Source organism: Cyprinus carpio, chromosome B23 (genome assembly GCF_018340385.1).
Source record: "Cyprinus carpio isolate SPL01 chromosome B23, ASM1834038v1, whole genome shotgun sequence".
In the NCBI taxonomy this organism is placed as follows: domain Eukaryota; kingdom Metazoa; phylum Chordata; class Actinopteri; order Cypriniformes; family Cyprinidae; genus Cyprinus; species Cyprinus carpio.
In genome coordinates this window covers 1399820-1422052 of record NC_056619.1, presented here as the reverse complement: position 1 = coordinate 1422052, position 22233 = coordinate 1399820, and the positions used below count along the sequence as shown (strand labels likewise).

The 22233-nt window shown below is 38.9% G+C and overlaps 1 protein-coding gene across 1 annotated transcript in view; it reads right to left on the bottom strand.

Annotated features, from left to right (window-relative positions):
- Positions 1-18721: 18721 nt before the first annotated feature.
- Positions 18722-22233, bottom strand: part of samhd1 (SAM domain and HD domain 1) — a 33048-nt gene continuing 29536 nt past the window's right edge. Inside the window, exon 16 of the mRNA XM_042750653.1 lies at positions 18722-19600. Within this exon, the coding sequence (XP_042606587.1) occupies positions 19415-19600 (186 nt within the window). The 3' untranslated portion in view covers positions 18722-19414. The remainder of the gene's footprint in view (positions 19601-22233) is intronic.

Here is a 22233-nt window from a genome sequence, read left to right as displayed (position 1 = left end):
ATGTTAGACTATTTAGACAAAGCAACATTAAAGGGAAAGTTCACCCAGAAATCAAAATTCTGTCATCATTTTACTCACCTTCCACTTGTTCTAAACCTGTATGAGATTTTTTATTCTGTCCCCATTAACTTTTCCCCTCAATAATTAATTTAATTTTTACATTTTTCAAAATATCTTATTTTGTGTTCAACAGAAGAAAAAATGCATATGTTTCGAACAGTTTGAGGGTGAGTAAATGATGACTGAATTTTCAGGTGAACTATCCCTTTAAATATATTCAGGGTGCTCACAGTCAGAGGTTTGTTCTGCTTTGGAAAACTTTGATGGTCATACCACTGCAGAATGTCAAAACTGTTTTCATGTATAACTACATGAGCAATTACAGTTTGCATAAGCAATTACATTTATTTTGTGTTAAAGCCACTAAGGCAGGGATCTCCAACCCTGCTCCTGGAGAGCTACCGTCCTGCAGACTTCAGTTCCAACCCTGCTCCAACACACCTGTCTGTAATTATCAAGTAGCCCTGAACACCTTGATTAGCTGGTTCAGGTGTGTTTGATTGGGGTTGGAGTTGAAATCTGCAGGACGGTAGCTCTCCAGGAACAGGGTTGGAGACCCCTGCACTAAGGAAAGTGGAAGATAATGGATCATTTTAAAACTGCTAGACACTTGCAAATTTCAATATTGTGATTGTCCAACCAATTTAAGGCTGTTGCTCTGTTATTTGGGATCGGACTGCATACCTGAGTTCAAGATATAGCTCTAATGCTTTGAGTCTGTCTTTGGTGAAGCTTAACTGCTGCTGCTCCATGAGGATTGTACATAGATCGAACACTCCTTCATCACAAGGCACTGCTGTCAGGAACAAGCATGCCTCTTGGGCTGTTTGTAGATCATCACTGTTCTGCTCTACAATGAAGTCTTCTCTTCCCCATAGTTGAGGTGCCAAGAACATGATATTTGGGATCCCACAACTAACACTTGCAGTTTGCTGCTGAAGGCCGAATCTGATGTGCATTCTAAACTTTAGCAATCTCATTCAATTCTTCCTGAAATAAAACAAAAACAGACAAGTTAGACAAATAACAAAATTGATTCTATCATGTTTACAGTCATTTAGTTGTTATTTTTGTTAAGTGATAACTTACTGATTGATCAAATTGTAAAAAAAAAAAAAAGGGCAGGTCCTGTGATTACAAAATGTCTTTAAAAAAAAAAAGTAACAAAAAAAATAAGCTTTATTAAATTCTTGTTTATGAGCTGATTTCCCACAATGTTGAAAGTTTTTTTTCACAATCTAGGTTAAACCAATGCACGCACAAACACAAATGCAATCTCTGTGTGCCAAATGACCTAAATGATGCCCCTTGTGCGATATAGGCTTGTCATGAGGAGAGGAGTAACATGAGCTGTTTTTGGCTCATTGAAGACAACCCTCGCTGCTGCATTCTGGATCAGTTGTAGAGGCTTGATAGTACATGCAGGAAGGCCCGCCAGGAGAGCATTACAATAGTCCAGTCTGGAGAGAATAAGAGCTTGGACAAGAAGTTGTGTGGCTTGCTCTGACAGGAAGGGTCTAATCTTCCTAATGTTGAATAAGGCAAATCTGCAGGACCGGGTCATTGTAGCAATATGGTCTGTGAAGCTTAACTGATGATCCATCACAACTTCTAGGTTTCTGGCTGTCCTGGAAGGAGTTATGGTTGACGAACCCAGCTGTACAGAGAAGTTGTGATGAAACGTTGGGTTAGCTGGAACCACCAGCAGTTCAGTCTTAGTAAGGTTGAGCTGAAGGTGATGGTCATTCATCCAGCTAGAAATGTCAATCAGACAGGCTGAAATGCGAGCAACTACCGTCGGGTCATCTGGTTGGAATGAGAAGTAGAGTTGAGTGTCATCAGCGTAGCAGTGATAGGAAAAGCCATGCTTCTGAATGACAGATCCTAATGACGTCATGTAGATGGAGAAGAGAAGTGGTCCAAGTACTGAGCCTTGAGGAACCCCAGTAGCAATTTGTTGTGACTTAGAAACTTCACCCCTCCAAGACACCATGAAGGATCTATCAGAAAGGTAGGAGTTAAGCCACTGGAGTGCGGTTCCAGAGATGCCCATCTTTCTGAGGGTGGACAGGAGAATCTGGTGATTAACGGTGTCAAAAGCAGCAGACAGGTCCAGCAAAATGAGTACTGAGGATTTTGAAGCTGCTCTTGCCAGTCGCAGGGCTTCAGTAACCGAGAGCAGGGCAGTCTCAGTTGAGTGGCCACTTTTGAAGCCAGATTGGTTGCTGTCCAGGAACATAGAGAGCCGGTTGAACACAGCTCGTTCAAGTGTCTTTGCAATGAATGGAAGAAGGGATACCGGTCTGTAGTTTTCTAGAAGTGCTGGATTTAGAGATGGTTTTTTCAGCAGTGGGCTTACCCGAGCCTGCTTAAATGCTGAGGGAAATGTTCCAGAGTGAATAGAGGAGTTGATAATGTGAGTATGTGAAGGTATGACTGAAGAAGAAATCGCTTGAAGGAGGTGAGTGGGGATCGGATCAAGTGGGCAAGTAGTAGGAAGACTGTACAGGAAAAGTTTGGAAACGTCCGTCTCTGAGAGTGGAGAGACGGAGGAGAGAGAGTGTGCATTAGTCGCTGTGAAGTTATCCTCAGTCTGCGGTGTGGAGAATTGGTCACTGATGGTTCTTGTCTTATTTGGGAAGAAAACTGCAAAGTCGTCAGCTGTAAGAGTCGATGGAGGAGGAGGTGGAGGCGGATTAAGAAGAGAAGAGAAGGTTTTAGTGTCCGAGCGTCACAACAGTATTAATTTTGTCGTGGTAGTATGATGTTTTAGCAGTGAAGACGTTTGCAGAGAAGGAAGAGAGGAGAGACTGATACACACTGAGGTCGGTAGAGTTTCTTGATTTATGCCATTTCCTCTCTGCAGCCCTGAGTTTAGAACAATGTTCACAGAGAACATCGGACAGCCAGGGGGCAGATGGGGTGGTGCGTGCTGGTCTAGACGACAGTGGGCAAAAGTTGTCCAAGCAAGTGGTTAGAGTGGAGCAAAGAGTGTCAGTAGCACTGTTCGTGTCCAGAGCTGTAAACTGCGAGAGTGAAGGAAGTGAGGATGAAACCACAGAGGATAGGCGAGATGGAGAGAGGGAGCGCAGTTTCCGTCGAAAGGTGACCTGCGTTGGAGCGTGTGCCACTTCAGGATTAAGTGCTAGATTAGCAGTAATGAAGAAGTGATCTGCGGTGTGCAGTGGAGTAACTAAAGTGTTGTCCACTGAGCAACAGCGCGTGTAGATGAGGTCCAGTTGGTTGCCTGATTTGTCAGTCGCTGTAGTAGACACTCGCTTGAGATCAAATGAGGCGAGCAGAGTGTTGAAGTCAGTAGCCTGGGGTTTATCTAGGTGGATGTTGAAGTCACCAAGCAGTACCAGAGGAGTACCATCTTCAGGATAGTTTGATAGCAGCACGTCCAACTCCTCCAAGAAGTTTCCCAATTGACCTGGGGGACGATAAATGACCAGTGGCGTTTGGTTTTGCGTTTGCCTATAGCGGGACTGGCCAGTTTCGGTCTGCTAAATAGGGAGGCATGACCAGCTGACTTCAATCACAGGTAATCAGGCCAATATATAAGTGGTAAGTGTCACCGCCCTCATGTGAAGCCTCCTCGTGTGAAGACTTAGGTCTTTGGCTGTGGGTGTGCGATTAGAATGGGCAATGACAGTGAAATTGAGCTTTGCTTTTCTCCCCTTCAATTTTTGTACTGCTTGTCCTCAAATACTTATTTTGGTCACTTGTAGTTACTATGTGCTTTCAGATCTCTACTATCACTACTAACAAAAACAAAACATATTTCAATGTTTTCTGATCCTGACACAAAATGACCAGCTAATATTAATTGACTAATCATATCAGGAGCACATGTGAAAGTGATTTCACCTAACTAGTACTAGTACTCACATTATCATACTAATTAGATTGTAAGAGCAGACTGATTGCTATAAAAGGAGGGAAGAAGTGCTTCCAATCATTGTGTTCTTGTTAGCGATGGTTATTTCCAAAGAAACACATGCAGCCATCATCGCTTTGCATCAAATTGCCTCACATGCAAGACAACTGCTACAAAGAATATTGCACCTGAAAGAACCATTTACCAGTTCATCAAGAACTTCAAGGAGACAGGTTCAACTGCAGTGAAGAAGTCTTCAGGACGTCCCAGAGTGTCCAGCAAGAGCCAGGACCGTCTTCTCGCCGTCTTCCGTATCTGACTTGATCAGCTACAGAACTGTGTCTCCACCAGTGCAGAGCTTGCTCAGGAATGGCAGCAGGTTGGTGTGAGAGAATCTGCACACACAGTGAGGCCAATACTTTTGGATAACGGCCTGGTGGACAAAGGCAGCAAAGAAGCCACTTCTCTCCAAGAAAAACCTCAAGGACCGACTGAAATTCTGCAGGAAGTACAAGGATTGGACAGCAGAAGACTGGTTATATTCTCTGATGAAACTCCCTTCTGACTGTTTCGGTCATCTGGAAAATCGATTGTTTGGAGAAGAAAAGGTGAACGCTACCATGAATCCTGTGCCGTGCCAACAGTGAAGCATCCTGAGACCATCCATGTGTGGGGTTCCTTTTCAGCCAAGAGAGTGGGATCTCTCATAATTCTGACCAAAAACACTGCCATGAGTAAAGAATGGTATCAAAACGTCCTGCAAGAGCGACTTCTTCCAACGATGAGCAATTTGGTAGTGATCCGTGCATTTTCCAGCATGATGGAGCATCATGTCACAGAGCAAGAGTGATAAAAAAAAAGGCTCAAAGATGATTACATTTGAAATTTTGGATCTGTGGCTAGGCAACTCCCCGGATCTCAATTCCATAGAGAACCTGTGGTCAGTCCTCAGAAAGTGAGTGGACAAGCAGAAGCACACAAATTGTGATCAACTCCGAGAATTAATAAGGCAAGAATGGATCACCATCAGTCAGGATTTGGCCCAGAAGCTGATACTCAGCATGCCAGAGCAAACTGCTGAGGTTATGAAGAACAAGGGTCGACACTGTAAATATTGACTCATTATATATATTTTTGCCAATAAAAGCCTTTTAAACTTATGATATGCTTATCATTGTTTTTCCACTAAAAAATTGTGCCGTTAAATAACAGTCATTTACTGGCAGCAGGGTTGCCAGTAAGGTACTGTTAATTTACAGCTCCCAACCGTTAATTTACAACTCTTAAATTTTACAGTGTTTTACCGTAATTCTACCATGGAAATTAACTTTGCTCCCACTGCTTCAAACAGTTTGTTTAAAAACTAGCATTCATACGATGTTAGTACTGTGAACTTATTTCATTTGAGTCCACGGAGAAAGAATATTTTTTAGCATAAAACTGCAAACACTTAATGTGTAGTAAAAACTAAAAAATTTTTACTCAAATCGTTGCAGTTCATCATTAACTATAACACACATGCATGTGCTGAAATACTTAACACAGAGATGACCACTTGGTAATTTTATTTGAGGTTAATGTTTTTAAATAAAGCAGCAGAACATCAGTGTTTGTGGCTCATCATTGACTGAAGCACAGGCTCTACTCTCCAGCACAATGGTGAACCACAAAACTCCAAGTGGGGTAACTGCAGCCTGGAGCAATGGGCGTGCCGAAAGGTGTGGGGCATGACAAAAGGTTTTTCATATGTGAAACGAAAGGTAGGGGGCGTGCCAAAAGGTAATGCGAAAGATGGCTGTAAAAAAAAAAAAAAAGATGGCGAGCCATCTTTAATCGCAGATTAAAAAGAAACCATAAATTCAACATAATCCTATAAAACCAAATTTAATTCTTCCAAGGTAAAAACGGCGTTAATGATATTAAGAATATTATTTTAAATTACTTTTGAAAGTACCTTCAAATCTTCTGTATGGTGTGGGTTACTGACGTCATCACCAACGCAAGTTTAGGTCTTGATTTATCAATAATCAAAAATAATTACAATTATTTTTCGAGGATACAAACATCTCTTAACACGATTTAGTCACACTAGCTGTTCTTAAATTAAAGTCAAAAGTTGTATTTGTTAACATTAGTTGATGCACTGTGAAGTGAACTAACAAGAACCAAACATCGAACAGCTGTATTTTTATTAACTAACAAAGTTTAATAAATACTGTACCAAATGTATTGCTCAAAGTTAATGTTAGTTAATACATCAGTGTCAACAAATGAAACCTTATTGTAAAGTGCTACCCTCGAAAACTATGTTTTGCCTGATAGACCGGAAAAATATATAGTTGACAAAACCACTAAATTATAAAATTTATTTATTATTTAATTAGTCAGAAAAGTTTAGTAACTTTATGTTAAGTGACATTAACCAATTAAGCAAACAGACACAGCTTTATCCACTAAAACATTTATTTAGCTTTATGTTTTCAGTCGCCATTTAAGTAAAAATATATAAGATAGATAGATAGATAGATAAACCACTTATTCATTCATTCTGTTGTAGCAGTCCATAGAACAGAATCCAGCAAACTCTTTGTCTGAATAGAAAGCTGTGAAGACCCCCTTCTTTCCATGGCTACAGTATCCAGTGGTGTTTCTGTAGATGTATCCACAGCCATCACACCTGGTGAACTCAAACTCACTCTGTAGGTCTTCCTCACATCTGGACTGACAGACTTCCAGCCTGTGCATGTTTTCTAAAAGAATGGAATAACAAAAAAGGTGACTGGCACTCATCTATACCATAGGTTATACTAATTTTTTGGTTCAACATGTTTGGATTAACTTCAAAAGAGTGGATGTCCTCCGAGTGCCCTTTGGGCAATGGTACAGTTGAGGCATGAGGATCGAATACAAAAGGCTGATCACTCAGAGGAAAGTTACTGGCAGTGCTTGTCTCCATCTTCTAATGTTGAGAATGTGCCTCTGAAGGAAAGTCAGTGTTTTTCTCAGGTGTGTTGGATATGCAAGTGTTGAACACAAAATACACACAGAAGGCTGTTATGAAGGCTTCATCAAGGCTGGGTGCACTGGCACACGTCTATTCCATCTTCTGTCACCACACTGAACCCTCCTCCTATGATTGCCATTTTTACAGTCAGTGTCCATCAGTTGTATGGTAGGAAAGAGTGTAGCAGGGTCCCCCTTCATAAAAAAATAAAATAAAAAATAATAATAATTAAAAAAATAAGAAACGCTTTTCAAATTCATCAGATTCTGTTCCATCCTCTTTGGCTCAGACAGTTGTAGCTACATACAGTGCAGAACTGCAAAAAAAAAACAATCTGAAGCTAATGTATAAGGGTCACAATATACGATGCATTTCATTTTCTTGTTTACACTGATAAATCTTACATTGTTTTCTAAAACTATTGTTTTAAATTTTTAACAGATGGGCTAAAAGGGTACAGAATAATAAAATATTACATGAAAAGATTTGAAACAAGATATTTCACAGTTGATGATTTATTTTACTATACTCACTCCAGCAGGTGTTCTTAAGTATGGGTGTGTTTGAGTACATCCTCCACAGACATTCCTTCTGTGCTTTCTCAGCGTCTCCAGGAGAATGTTCCTGCCGTGTGGTCTTTGACAGTCCAGGTGTCTGGAGGTGTTTCTGATACTCACTTTGTAGCACATTCACATGGTTCTCAACAGACACTGAATCCTCCCCAACACAAGTTTCCTTCATCAGAACAACAGAAACAGATAATGCTTAGACCCTGACAGATATGAGAAACATCACAATACTTATTTTTTATATCTAAAAGCACCTTGTTTAATAATAAAAACATTGAACTGCATAAACATTAAGATGATGGTCAGGCAGTGAAAAAGTGAGTAGATACAAAAAAAGATTTAAATATCTGTAGTACAGTATCTTCCTTACATGGACCTGCCACTAAGTGAAATGTTAAAATTGATTAACAGTGCAAAAAATAAATTATGCATATGGCAGAGTGCTTACATATGCTACAATAACCTGCAAGTGGTGCACGTTCTGCTTTAAATTTCCGGTTTAGGGATGTGTCAGGTGTGCTAAAAACACAAATTTGACTGATTGTCATTTTCCAGCAAATAAAGATTACAATATATTGATACTACAATATCGTGTGTGATTGTGTTGATAGAGATAAATCCATGAATTAAAAACAATGCAACTTATACAGTCATTTTCTTTTATATTTCTCTGGAAAGGGTTCTTCACAACCAGTGTGTTGGCAACTTTGAATATACTCTGCATTAGGTGGACACCTAGCAGAAAGGTAGAAAACAAACTCTAAATTAATTCTTTTGTAAAATCGTCTTCATAGATTGTGAATTGATCTTTAGATCAGTTGTAATAGCAGAAGTGGTAATAATTATATACTTTACAGGATGTATTCTGTACTGTATTGCACATAAAGGACGCAATTTATATACTATCAGCTCTGAGAGCTTCACCTTCGATGCAGATGTGCTCATCGTTTTGTCTCACTGTACATACAGTATGTCTGTCAACAACAATAAACCAATTACTAAAGCTGCAAGATATAAACGCAAAGGAAAAATATGATCGTATTGTAACAAGCTATCTTAATATACATATTTGTGGTATATAAAGTATAGATAAACGTATGATGAAGAATAATTATTACACCACGACTTATCGCAGCCACCTTCTCCTTCTCTTGTCTAAAGGAAATTACGTAAATGTATATTTACCGCTGATTGGACAACAGAGTAAAACTCCTTTCACCAATGAGAACCTTTCGGCACGCCCCATTGCTCAAGGCTGCCAGCTACCCCGTCTACAAAACTACATTAAACTAACAGATCTCTCTTGTGCAAAAACACATTAATATGATTGAGTTCAGTATTTACTCTCATCATCAGTGTATGACTTTGCATAACTTTTTTCTATGGATGTTCACAAATATTTCAGTTAAATTTACTTTTTTTCATTTGGTAAAATGGACTCTTATGTTTTACAGTATATTGCTTTTTTTCCATTGACTTAGCAACAAACAACCATGCTGCCAGTAAATAACTGTTTTTCTACAGATTGTTGCTGTAATTTTACAGTATATTGCTTTTTTTCCATTGACTTAGCAACAAACAACCATGCTGCCAGTTAATGTGTTACATAAGTGTTTGAGTAACACTGAATCAGTGAAGTTAATGAGATAATTCTGTGTGAAGTGATGAACACCTGCTATTAACAAACAGAATCACTGAAGGAAAGAGAAACACAAGAACTACAACTGACTTCAGACACAGCCTTAGATGAATCAACTAAAATAAAAGACATTAAATCTCTCAAGATCTGATTAAACAACTCCTAAAACAGCTTCACCAGCTTCACATTACTAACCAGACTGACTTTATTTCTGTCAGACATCTAGAGAAGATCTGATTGAGAGTTACAGAGGTTTAGGTGTTTTTTTCACTACCGTGATGGAGATCAGTGTTTACTTTAGTTGTGCTCTTGAACCGTGATATTTTAACATTAATGTTTTTTTTTTTTTTTTGCTTGCTGTAACAATGTGTTTTTGAAACTTGCGTGTTATAGCAAAAAAGAGTCTAGAAAAAAAATTGTACTATTGTTTATAGATTAAAAGCAATCATCCTCTTATTTCTGATTCACTGATTTTTCCACTGTCTCTTCTTTTGCTGATTCTAGATCAAGCACTGCTGAGCACTCAGCTATGAAAGAAATTACTTGTTTTTTTTTTTTTATTTTATTTCAAGCAATGATGTTAATTGTTTTTTTTAAAAAAGAAAAAATGTTTTACTGTCATTTAGACAGACACATCAAGAATCAGTGTATGAATCACAAAAATGGTTAGTGTAAATAAGCAACTTTATAATAAGATTAAAGTCTGAAAATAAAGAAGAATTATAAGATAGTTTTAAGAATTTAAGAAAGTATGTGTAAAATTAAGTAGTATAATTTATTCATGCTGCAATGCATGCTGGGAGTCATGGATGAGTTTTGTCCTGTGCCTGTACCCAGCATGCATTGCGTCATGAAGCTTTTGATTATCACCATTGTTGAGACTCATATGCTGATTCTTGATGTCTCTCTTTGAGGATTGATGACAGAAGATTTCAAAATGTTTTAAACCCAAACTGTTTTTAATCAATCTTATACTGTAAGATAAAAAAAGTATAATACACTCAAATAGTTAGACTCTGAATTAATCCAACAACACTGTAAGTAAGTCTAGCAGGTAATGGTTATTAGAAACAACCAGCATCACCTGAATAACCACAACAACTTTGCTGTAATAGAGCTTAAAGACACAGTTATAACAACCAAACAAGCGCTGATGTTCAAAAGTCAAGGGTCAGGAGCCCAACTAAAGCAAACACTGATCTCCGCAATGGTAATGTCAAACGAAACAATAAAACATCATCATCATCATCATCATCGCTGTAACTCTCAATAAGATCTTCTGTAGATGTCTGAAAGAAATAAAGTCAGTCTGGTTAGTAATGTGTGAAGCTGGTAAAGCTGTTTGTTGATTGTTTAAATCTTCAGCTGATTTCATCTAAGGCTGTGGCTGAAGTCAGCTGTAGTTCTTGTGTGTGTTTTGTTTCTCTTTTCTTCAGTGATTCTGCTCATCACTGTCTGAATTCACTCATTAGTTTTCATTCTCTTTGATACGTGGACTATTAGTAAACTCATGTAGGGAATAGTGAATGAGGGTGTAGGGTGTGATTTGAAACACAGCCTCTGAGTGTCGACTTTGAATGCTGTTAAATAATCACCATATATAGCACCAGGCTACTTTCTTGAAAATTACGAATATTACCCAGAATGCACTGTTTTAATGAAAAACAGCATGTTACTGTCAAAATCTGGCTGTTTTTTAACAGCGTTTTTAACAGTGTACCATAGAAACGTGTTAAAAATAATCTACAAATACTATAGCAGCAAACTTTGCAAAACACATATGAGATATGACTGCACATATGAGCCTTGTAGCCTATGTATTTTTCTAGACCATGTCATCTTTGTATCAGACCTCAAAAGTAACCCGGGCCCAGGCCTGGGCGGCCCACCCGCTTCCGCAGCCCATGCTCCCAAGTGTCCTTTTTTTGAAAAGATATATAAATTTATCTTGAAATAAGCTTGCAGAAAATACGGTTGTGAGGATCACCCTTCAGTCTTTTGGTTTACTTTGCTGGATTTGGTAAATAATGACAAAATTAACGCATTAAGCAAGATAAAATGTATATGCTTAATTTCATGATAAGTGTGCGATTAATCACACAAAAAGGGTGCAATTAATTGTAATTAAAAATTTTAATCTATTAACAGCCCTACTTTTAATACAATTAAGCATACTTCGTTTTCACAAGGGCATTCATCAAGACAATTGAGATGCAAACATAAATCACTAATGAAAGAAAAACAGTTTTGTTGTACAAGTCATGGAGGTAGACTGTTCCCAGTCTCCACGCAAAACTAAATCAGCATTAGAAAATGTTAACAATATTCCTGAAACCTCCTCTTCAAAACTCTGCAACAAAGCTTGATTCTCATTTTTTTTATAACCATAAATGTTTTCTAAAATAATAATATCTTCTATCTCAACTACCAAAATTACCCATCTTCCAGATGAGAGTATATTTAAGTATTTTCCCCTTAAATGTTATTAAAATCGTGATACCTGCAGAGTTGCTGCTTGCATAGGACAGCCAAAGATTGTCACCATTAATTTCTCCAAAATTTGTAGTTAGATTCCAGAGCATGAGTCTCTTGCAAAAAGTAAAAGTCTGCCTTGAATCTCGTATTATATAAAAAAGCTTTTCTTTTTATCACATCAAGAATACCCCTCGCATTATATGAATAGAAGCATAATGACATTGCGCAGAGAAAAAAAATCAAGCAGTGAAGAAAGGCACATCAAATTTATTTAAACATCTTTCAAAGAGATGTGAAATAACAAATGTAATTTACCAACTCTCTCAAAACAGTGACAGAGGAGCTTGTGAGTGAATATCTCAAATGGAGATAAAATACTTAAATGTGTAGCAAATAGCTGTTGCTCACTACACTCGAACCTCTTTCCCATCAATTATTGCTTTAGCTCCCACATAAAAAGCTATTTTTCCTTCTTTACTTGCAGGATCTATTTGGGGCCACAATTTGTTCTGAGCCTCCTTGAATTTTGCCATCAGTTCCTTTCCAAAAATGCAGTTTCCTAGATTTCAAATATTCCGATCCTCTAGCGTTCTTCCAAATGAGATCTCTTGTTGACCTGGCAATGAACCTGATGATAACTGGTTGAGTCTTCTCTGCGTTCTTACTACCAACCCTGTGGCTGACATCGATGTGCTGTTGACAGGCTCCCTCATTTTCTGGGATGACAGAGCGGCAAATTTAAACCACCCGGCTTTAACATCCTCACCTTCCTGTTCAGTCAGTCTATACAGCCTCAAATTCCACCATCTGTGGTACCTTTTACATTTTCTTGAGCTTGTCCTCCTGTTCAGTTATCTGTTGCTGATGATCTTCGCCCATGGTTTTCATATTAGAGATGTCTGCCGTTATATCCTTTAACTTCTGAAAGAGATATTCCATGGCCAAAAATTTCTTGATTAAGAACAGCTGTATTCTGACTCATCATTTCCACCGATATCTTGACGATATTATCTTGCACCTCCCCGAGTGTGGGTTCAGGTCGGCTTTTCTTAGAGTCCGGAGTACAAGACTTCTATTCAGACAAAAGTATAAGAGATGTACCAGTACCATTTTTACGTGCATATGGATGTCAATCTGATCAGGGGAATCCTTTACGTGCCCAGCTGCCATTTTATCTTTGCTCTTTGCAGGTCTCTTCTCTGCCATTGTGTAAATGAATATGCCAAATGCAAACAAAAACTGGAAGCGTAAGACTGTTTCCTCACAATTTCTCAAAAATTAACACTGCACACTTTTAAACAATTAGAGTTGTCGCTGTTCATTTGGCGTAAAAGACATTTATTCTTTAAGCACAGAAAAACGTGTGTCTCAGTCGCCATCTTGGCTCCCTTATCTGTCTTATCTCCAGTACTTTGATGTTCCATCTCACTTTTCGACTGTGAAACAATGGGTAAGGGCAGTATTGCCACCTGGTGGACAAATTCATTTGATTAGAAACACATGGCTTCACAGCCGTCTGCTACAGTATCACATCAGATAGTGCTCTATAGAGCCCCTGAGGTACAATTCCACATATTCTCTACTACAGGAGAGGAAGAATTGTATAAACTTGTTAAATCATCTAAACCAACATGTATGTTACTACACCCTATTCCATCTAAGTTCCTAAGAGAGGTACATCCAGAAGTCATAGATCCTCTTCTGACTATTATTAATTCCTCATTGTTATTAGGATATGTCCCCAAAACCTTCAAAAATGGCTGTTATTAAAGAGCAGGTCAGATGGGTTTTTGAAAAATCTCTCTTTTGCAGTTTATAACGTAGCTATCCTTAAATGAAAACAATCTGCAAAGTTGTTAATCAAAAAAGTGCATGATAAATAAAGATATTGTCTCTCAAAAGAGAGAGTCGGTTCTGAATCGCCTTAACGAGTCCTTATATGCATCTTTTGATGCTAACAGTGCTCCTGATACTTTCTGCTCCACTCTTACATCTTGTTTAGACACTGTTTGCCCCTTGTCTTCCAGGCCAGCCCGTACCCTTCAGCCCCTTGGTTATCTGATGTTCTACGCGAACACCGTTCTAAGCTTAGAGCTGCTGAAAGGGTGTGGCGCAAATCCAAAAAACCTACTGACCTTAATGTGTATCAGTCACTCCTCTCTTCCTTCCCTGCTAATGTCTCCACTGCTAAAAGGACATACTACCATAACAAAATGAACAATTCGTCTAACTCTTGCATGCTTCTTAAAACATATTCCTCACTTCTTTGTCCTCCTCCTACCCCTCCTGCTTCATCTCTAATAGCTGACGACTTTGCCACGTTTTTCATTAATAAAATTAAAAACATCAGTGCACAATTTTCCACTCCTTCGAGGCCAGCCCGTACCCTACCAGCAAACATACACTTGTTCACATCCTTCTCTTCACTTTCTGAGGCAGAAGTCTCCAAACTCATCCTTTCTAATCATCCTATTACTTGTCCGCTTGATCCTATTCCATCTCATCTGCTTCAAGCCATTTCTCCTGCAGTTGTGCCTGCACTCACTCACATCATTAACACATCCCTTCATACAGGTGTTTTCCCCTCATCATTTGGACAGGCTCGTATAACTCCACTACTTAAGAAAAACCCACCCTCAAACCATCTCTTTTAGAGAACTACAGACCAGGTTTCCCTTCTTCCTTTCATTGCAAAAAAACTTGAACGAGCTGTATTCAACCAAGTCTCTACCTTTCTCACACAGAACAACCTCCTTGACAGCAACCAATCTGGCTTCAGAAGTGGACATTCAACTGAGACTGCCTTGCTCTAAGACTGGCAAGAGCGGAATCCAAATCTTCAATACTTATCTTGCTTGATTTATCCGCTGCTTTTGACACGGTTAACCACCAGATCCTCCTGTCAACCCTACTGGCAAAGGGCATCTCAGGAACTACACTCCAGTGGTTTGAGTCTTACCTATCAGATAAGTCCTTCAAAGTATCTTGGAGAGGTGAGGTGTCCAAGTCGCAACATCTAACTACTGGGGTGCCTCAGGGCTCAGTTCTTGGACCACTTCTCTTCTCTGTCTACATGGCATCATTAGGTTCTGTAATTCAGAAACATGACTTTTCATACCACTGCTATGCTGATGACACTCAGCTCTACCTCTCATTCCATCCTGATGATCCGACGGTAGCTGCTCGCATCTCAGCTTGTCTAACAGACATTTCTTGCTGGATGAAGGACCATCACCTTCAACTCAACCTTGCCAAGACAGAACTGCTTGTGGTTCCAGCAAACCCATCGTTTCATCACAATTTCACCATCCAGTTAGGCACATCAACCATAAATCCTTCAAAAACCTTGGAGTTATGATTGATGATCAGCTAACTTTCTCAGACCACATTGCTGGTTGGTCCTGCAGATTTGCTTTATTCAACATTAAGAAGATCAGGCCCTTTCTTTTGGAACATGCTGCACAACTCCTTGTTCAAGCTCTTGTTCTGTCCAGGCTAGACTATTGCAATGCTCTCTTGGCAGATCTTCCAGCCAGTTCTATCAAACCTTTACAATTAATCCAGAACGTGGCAGCAAGATTAATTTTTAATTAGCCTAAAAGAATACACGTCACACCTCTGTTTATCAATTTGCACTGGTTACCAATAGCTGCTCGCATAAAAATTCAAGGCATTGATGTTTGCATACAAAACCACCACTGGCTCTGCACCCCTTTACCTAACTAAATTCATTACTTCAGACTTATGTGCCTCTAGAAGCTTGCGTTCTTCAAGTGAACGTCGCTTGATTGTTCATCCCAAAGAAGCACAAAGTCACTTTTATGGACTTTTAAATTAAATGTTCTCCTGGTGGAATGACCTCCACAACTCAATCCGAGCAGCTGAGTCCTTAGCCATCTTCAAGAATGAGCTTAAAACACATCTCTTCCATCTTTATTTGACCCTCTAACTTTAGCACTCACTATTCTAATTCTATTTAAAAAAAAAATAATATCTCACTACCTTTTTAATCTTTTTGTATTCTATCTTTTTTCTTTTCATTTATTATACAACTATAAAAAGACCTCTAACACTAGCTTGCTCTATTCTTTTTCTATCCTATCTGTTTTCTTTTTATTTATTATATTAATTAAAAGCCCTTGCTACGTGTACTGCGTTTAAGCTAACTGAGACTTGTTATAGCACTTGTATATCATTGCTCTTTTGTTGTTTTTGATTGCTTCCATTGTCCTCATTTGTAAGTCGCTTTGGATAAAAGCGTCTGCTAAATGACTAAATGTAAATGTAAATGTAAAATATATATTTTTTGTGCCAATATGTGATGTATACCTAGTGCAGCTTTAGGTTTCCAGGTAAAGCACAATATTACTGTCTTACTGAAGTAGTTCTAAAAATTCGCAGTGAACCTAAGAATATGTCAATTATTGTAGACTGACGTTGTTCTAATTACTTTGTTTAATAATAAAGAATGTAGTGTAGCACACAGACTTTATAATAATTGTGAAACTGCTGTTTATTGTGCTGCACTGGCAGTTACAGGGTTAATGCGGGAGAGATGAGTGATTTCGGCTGGTGCTCCTGTGATACAACTGTTCTGCGTTCTGATTAAAAGTTAAGACCAAGCGTCTTTTGTCTGTCGTTCTTCAAACATTACAGTAGACATATTTTGTTTTACAAACTGTATTTTTTAATCAGTTAGTCACGTTAGCACTCGGCTAACGTTTCCACCTAGTGTTCACAGTTTAGCAGCTAAATTTTAGCTGTGGGCACGATTCCCTTGCATAAGTGTTTTTGTATTTTATGTCATTATAAGAACGGATTGATTATATTATTGTTTTATGTAAAGGTGCTTTGTCAATGGTAGCGCTGGCTAACTGGCTCAAGGACTCATCTCTGTGCCAATCACAACAGGTTTGGCCAGCTGACCAATCAGAGCAGAGTAGGCTTTAGGAATGGAGGGGCTTGCTCCGAACTTGCTTGAAACGAATCATTTCCTAATCATTGGCAAATGACTCTAATATTAAATGTATATTCTGAGAAAATTACAATGTTTTCTGACCATAGATGCATTTAAACCTGATGTAGGGGACTCCAATACAATATTGGGACACTTTAAAATACCATATGACCTGCTCTTTAAGCCTTTTATAAATGATGTAGGAAAAAAAAAAAAAATATTTTGACACCAAAGAACTAGTTAATTACAGACCAATCTTGAATCTCCCTTTTCTGTCCAAGATACTGGAAAAGGATATTATATATATATATATATATATATATATATATATATATATATATATATATATAGATATATGTATTTTTTCAAAAAATCAACATTGTATTTGGTTGGACCAAAGCAATTGAACTAGCGGACTTTCCTTGTGTGAATACACCTCTAATTAATGCAGCCTAACAATCCTTTAACAGGTTTGAATATTAGAAGTGTATTAGTATGTTATGTGTAAGCCAGGTTAAAGAGATGGGTCTTTAATCTAGATTTAAACTGCAAGAGTGTGTGTGCCTCCTGAACAATGTTAGGTAGGATATTCCAGAGTTTGGGCGCTAAATAGGAGAAGGATCTGCCGCCCGCAGTTGACTTTGATATTCTAGGTATTATCAAATTTCCAGAGTTTTGAGAACGCACCGGACGTGTAGAACTATAATGTAACAAGAGCTTGTATATATATATATTTGGTGCAGTTCGCTTTCACACTGACCTTTTTGCAAGTGAACTAGAAACTGTAAACAAAACCACATGAGTGCTTAAGGTGATCCATTCATTGGCCACCGGGACAAGACTACAGAACAAGATGAGTCCTCTTTGTTGCAACCTAGAATTAAACTGCTGGTTTCATCTGGCCAGAGGAGAACTGGCCCCCGACTGAGCCTGGTTTCACAGATACTATTTAAACTGAACTGAGCTGGATGATGACATCACTGAATCCATGATGAACTGCATTTAACTGAAAATTGAGTGTTTACTATTGTCCTCTTGCATTACTACACACTATTTTCCTATTTAATATTGTAAAGCTGCTTTGACACAATCTGTTGTGTGTGTATATATATATATATATAGATAGATAGATAGAGGTGACTTGAGTTATGGTATTGGCCAGTGCTGACGGCAGTCAAAGCAAAAACCAGATTGTGATAACTTTGCAGAATTATTAAAAACATCCAGTTGTGAGTATTCAGACCCTTAAGTCAGTACTTTGTTCATGGAAGTCCAGTCCTGCTCCCGGAAGGCCAGTATGAATTCAGCTCTCCAGGAAGTATTAACTGATTAAAATGGTTGTCCAGCATTATAGACTGCTGCTGACATGAGAGTGGCTGTGAAGTGCTTTAAAGTATCAACATATCTATGAACCACAACAGATCTAAAAAGTGGCCACAAAGCACACTACTGTTGATGCACAGAGTGGCCTATAAACAGCTCTAATGTACGTCACGGATGGAGCACATCTGACCGGAGAGCAGTCATCAGTTACTCCAACCGAACTCTTCACCTGTGTGTTTATAAGCTGCTGCTGAGCCTAGAGTCTTCTAGTGTGAGTTTACTGTTGAAGCCCTGATGTCTGATCAGCTGTAGTGTGATCACACATCTTGACTACACTAGAATGTAGTCTACTGTTAACATATGTCAAGTAGCTGTGCACTACAACTGAACAGACTCCTGACCTGTGAGCAGTTGCACGCTGCTCCATCACTGACCTGCCCCACAAACCCCTCCTGACCTGAGGAGCGCCAGCTGCTGCTTTGGGCATCTATAGCACACTAACCCTCTTATGGTCACTTTCAGGTCAGCTGCAGTTTAAAGGTGTATGAGGAAAATGTACATTTGATTATGCGGTCACTGACAAGATTTACAAAAAATACTAATAAAAACACATGGTCTGAATCAGTCTCCAGCGGATGTAAAAACATTAATTGTTTTAAATGAATTGTATCAACAAAAAAAAAAAAAAAAAAAAAACATTTAAAAGTAAGTACATAAAAGTGGGTCTGACTCAGTACTTTACGTCCACTATCAGGCCAGGAGACGTGCATTAAAACAAAGAATTGCATGACTGGATTTTTATTTGCATGCTCTGGATTTTGAGATGATGATTGAGTTTGCATTATTTCAGCACATCTACAAGCATGACATGTGCAACATGTCCCTCAAGGGAACATTTTTCTGAACAACAGCCTTGATGTTATTGTGTGGTGACTTAATACTTCAGTACAGACTGAAATATAGCAGAACTTAACACAGTCAGGCAGATTCTGTTCACAGAAAGATCCAAGAAAATCAGGCCACCATCACCCATTACTGTTATACAAAGAGGCTGAAGTCTAAAGAAATATAGTTATATAGTGCTCAAATATAGATATATAAAATGCCATCACCTTGGAGACCCATTATAACATGAGCTTCTCCACACTGCAAGTGAGTGGAGGGCTGATTAACAGAAGGAAAGAAGTAACAGCGAGTCCCTGATAAAAAGTTTTAAATAAAAAATAAAAAAAAGAATGCCAAAACGCATTGAACTTTTCCCTCTGCATCGAAACATGATGGATGAAGGAGAGAGACATTCATTCTGGATTGGTGTATAATAAAGTGTCTCTGTCAGAGGTGCGAGTTGCATTAAAACCCTGGCTGTGAACATGATATTAAAGCTGAAAATAAAAGCAAACAGAGGCAAACAGTTTAAATGAAGCTCAGAAACACTCTGTGATAGAATGAGCATCTGGTCACAGAGAGAAGCGCAGGGCTGATCAGCGGTGTGTGATCCCCGAGAGCTTCAGAGTCTGCGTTCCTCCTGAGCTTGAAAGAGGTCGACTTTCACATTATGCCCAGTCTTTCTGGGTGTTGCCTCTCTCGCTCCGGGACGATTGTCTTCAGCGTTGTCATCTAGCTCACTGTCCTCGTCCAGTGTGTGCCAGTCCTGTTTGAGTGGGGTGAGCTCTGGGGCGATGACGTCTCCATCCTGAAACACATTCAGGGACACACCAGTGTTACTGTGTACCGAATAAGGATCAGGGAACACACAAGATATCCTCAGGAACTCTGGGAACCAGACAACGCTGGAGGTAATGCACTTCACTCAACGGACAAACAACAGTGAGTGAGCATGTTCACATGCACTCCAGTACACTCATAACTACCAAACCTGACTGAAAATGACCCAAAGCAGACTGAAATCAGACGCTTTACTGATGTATTTCTACATGCACATACAGCGGTAAAATAAGCATTGAACACATCACCATTTTTCTCAGTAAATATATTTGTAAAGGTGCTGTTTACATGAAAATTTCAGCAGATGTCGGTAACAATCCAAGTAATCCATATATACAAAGAAAACAATACAAATAAGTTCAGAAATTAAGTTCTGTGTAATAAAGTAGAATGACACCTGAAATTTATTTATTACTTCGTACAAAAGCCTTAGTTGTTAATGACAGCATCAAGATGCCTCCTGTCTGGAGAAACTAGTCGCATGCATTGCTCAGGTGTGATTCTGGCCTATTCTTCCACACAAACAGTCTTTAAATCTTCAAGGTTCTGTGGGCCTCTTCTATGAACTCTAATCTTTAGTTCTTTCCATAGATATTCTATTGGATTCAAGTCAGCTGATTGGCTGGCCATTCTAGCAGCTTTACTTTCTTTCAATGAAAACAACTGAGACTTTCCTTGGCTGTTTGGGATCATTGTCTTGCTGAATTGTCTACCTTATCTCATCTTCATCTTCAGCATCCTGGTACTGTAGGTGTTGGGACTGTATAATATTCATTTCCACTGACTTAGAGAAAAATGGCATCTGTGAGGATTTCCAGTCAGGATTTAGACCATATCATAGTACTGAGACTGCTCTCCTTAGAGTTACAAATGACCTGCTCTTATCATCTGATCTTGGTTGTATCTCTCTATTAGTGCTGCGTTTGACACTATTGACCACACTATTCTTTTTCATAGACTAGAACACTTTGTTGGCATTAATGGAAGTGCATTAGCATGGTTTAAATCGTACTTATATGACCGCCATCAATTTGTAGCAGTGAATGAAGAGGTATTATTCATCTCAAGTGCAGTATGGAGTACCTCAAGGCTCAGTACTAGGGCCGTTACTCTTCACGCTTTACATGTTACCCTTGGGAGATATCATCAGGAAACACCGTGTTAGCTTTCACTGTTATGCTGATGATACTCAGCTCTATATTCTTCGCGGCCCGGCGAAAACATACCAATTTGAAAAACTAACGGAATGCATAGTCGATATAAAAAACTGGATGACTAGTAATTTCTTACTGCTAAATTCTGAAAAAACAGAGTTGTTAATTATAGGACCTAAAAGCTCTGCATGTAATAACCTAGTACCCTGTCTAAGACTTGATGGCTGCTCTGTGAATTCTTCGTCATCAGTTATGAACCTAGGAGTGCTATTTGATAGCAACCTTTCCTTAGAAAAGCCACGTTTCTAGCATTTGTAAAACTGCATTTTTCCATCTCAAAAATATATCTAAATTATGGCCTATGCTCTCAATGTCAAATGCAGAAATGTTAATCCATGCGTTTATGACCTCAAGGTTAGACTATTGTAATGCTCTATTGGGTGGTTGTTCTGCACAATTAATAAACAAACTCCAGTTAGTCCAAAATGCAGCAGCTAGAGTTCTTATTAGAACCAGGAAGTATGATCATATTAGCCCGGTTCTGTCAACACTGCACTGGCTCCCTATCAAACATCGTATAGATTTTAAAATCTTGCTTATTACTTATAAAGCCCTGAATGGTTTAGCACCTCAGTATTTGAACAAGCTCTTGTTACATTATAGTCCTCCACGTCCGCTCCGTTCTCAAAACTCTGGCAATTTGATAATACCTAGAATATCAAAGTCAACTGCGGGCGGCAGATCCTTCTCCAATTTAGCGCCCAAACTCTGGAATAATCTACCTAACATTGTTCAGGAGGCACACACACTCTTGCAGTTTAAATCTAGATTAAAGACCCATCTCTTTAACCTGGCTTACACATAACATACTAATACACTTCTAATATCCAAATCCGTTAAAGGATTTTTAGGCTGCATTAATTAGGTAAACCGGAACCGGGAACACTTCCCATAACACCCGATGTACTTGTTACATCACTTAGAAGAATGGCATCTACGCTAATATTAGTCTGTTTCTCTCTTATTCCGAGGTCACCGTAGCTACCAGATCCAGTCTGTATCCAAGTCAGATGGTGGATCAGCACCTAGAAAGGACCTCTACAGCCCTGAGAGACAAAGGAGGAGAGGAGTAGTGGAGCAGATGAGGATGATCTGTGTAGAGATTTTGAACAGAGAGAAGAGAACAGGGGAAAGATGTTTCTTTTGTGCAATATGTGTTTTTTGTGGAGTGTAATTGAACTGCTGGTTTCGTCTGGTCAGAGGAGAACTGGCCGCCCAACTGAGCATGGTTTCTCCCAAGGTTTTTTCTCCATTCTGTCACTGATGGAGTTTTGGTTCCTTGCCGCTGTCGCCTCTGGCTTGCTTAGTTGGGGACACTTCATTTACAGCGATATCGTTGACTTGATTGCAAATTATTGCACAGATACCATTTTAAACTGAACTGAGC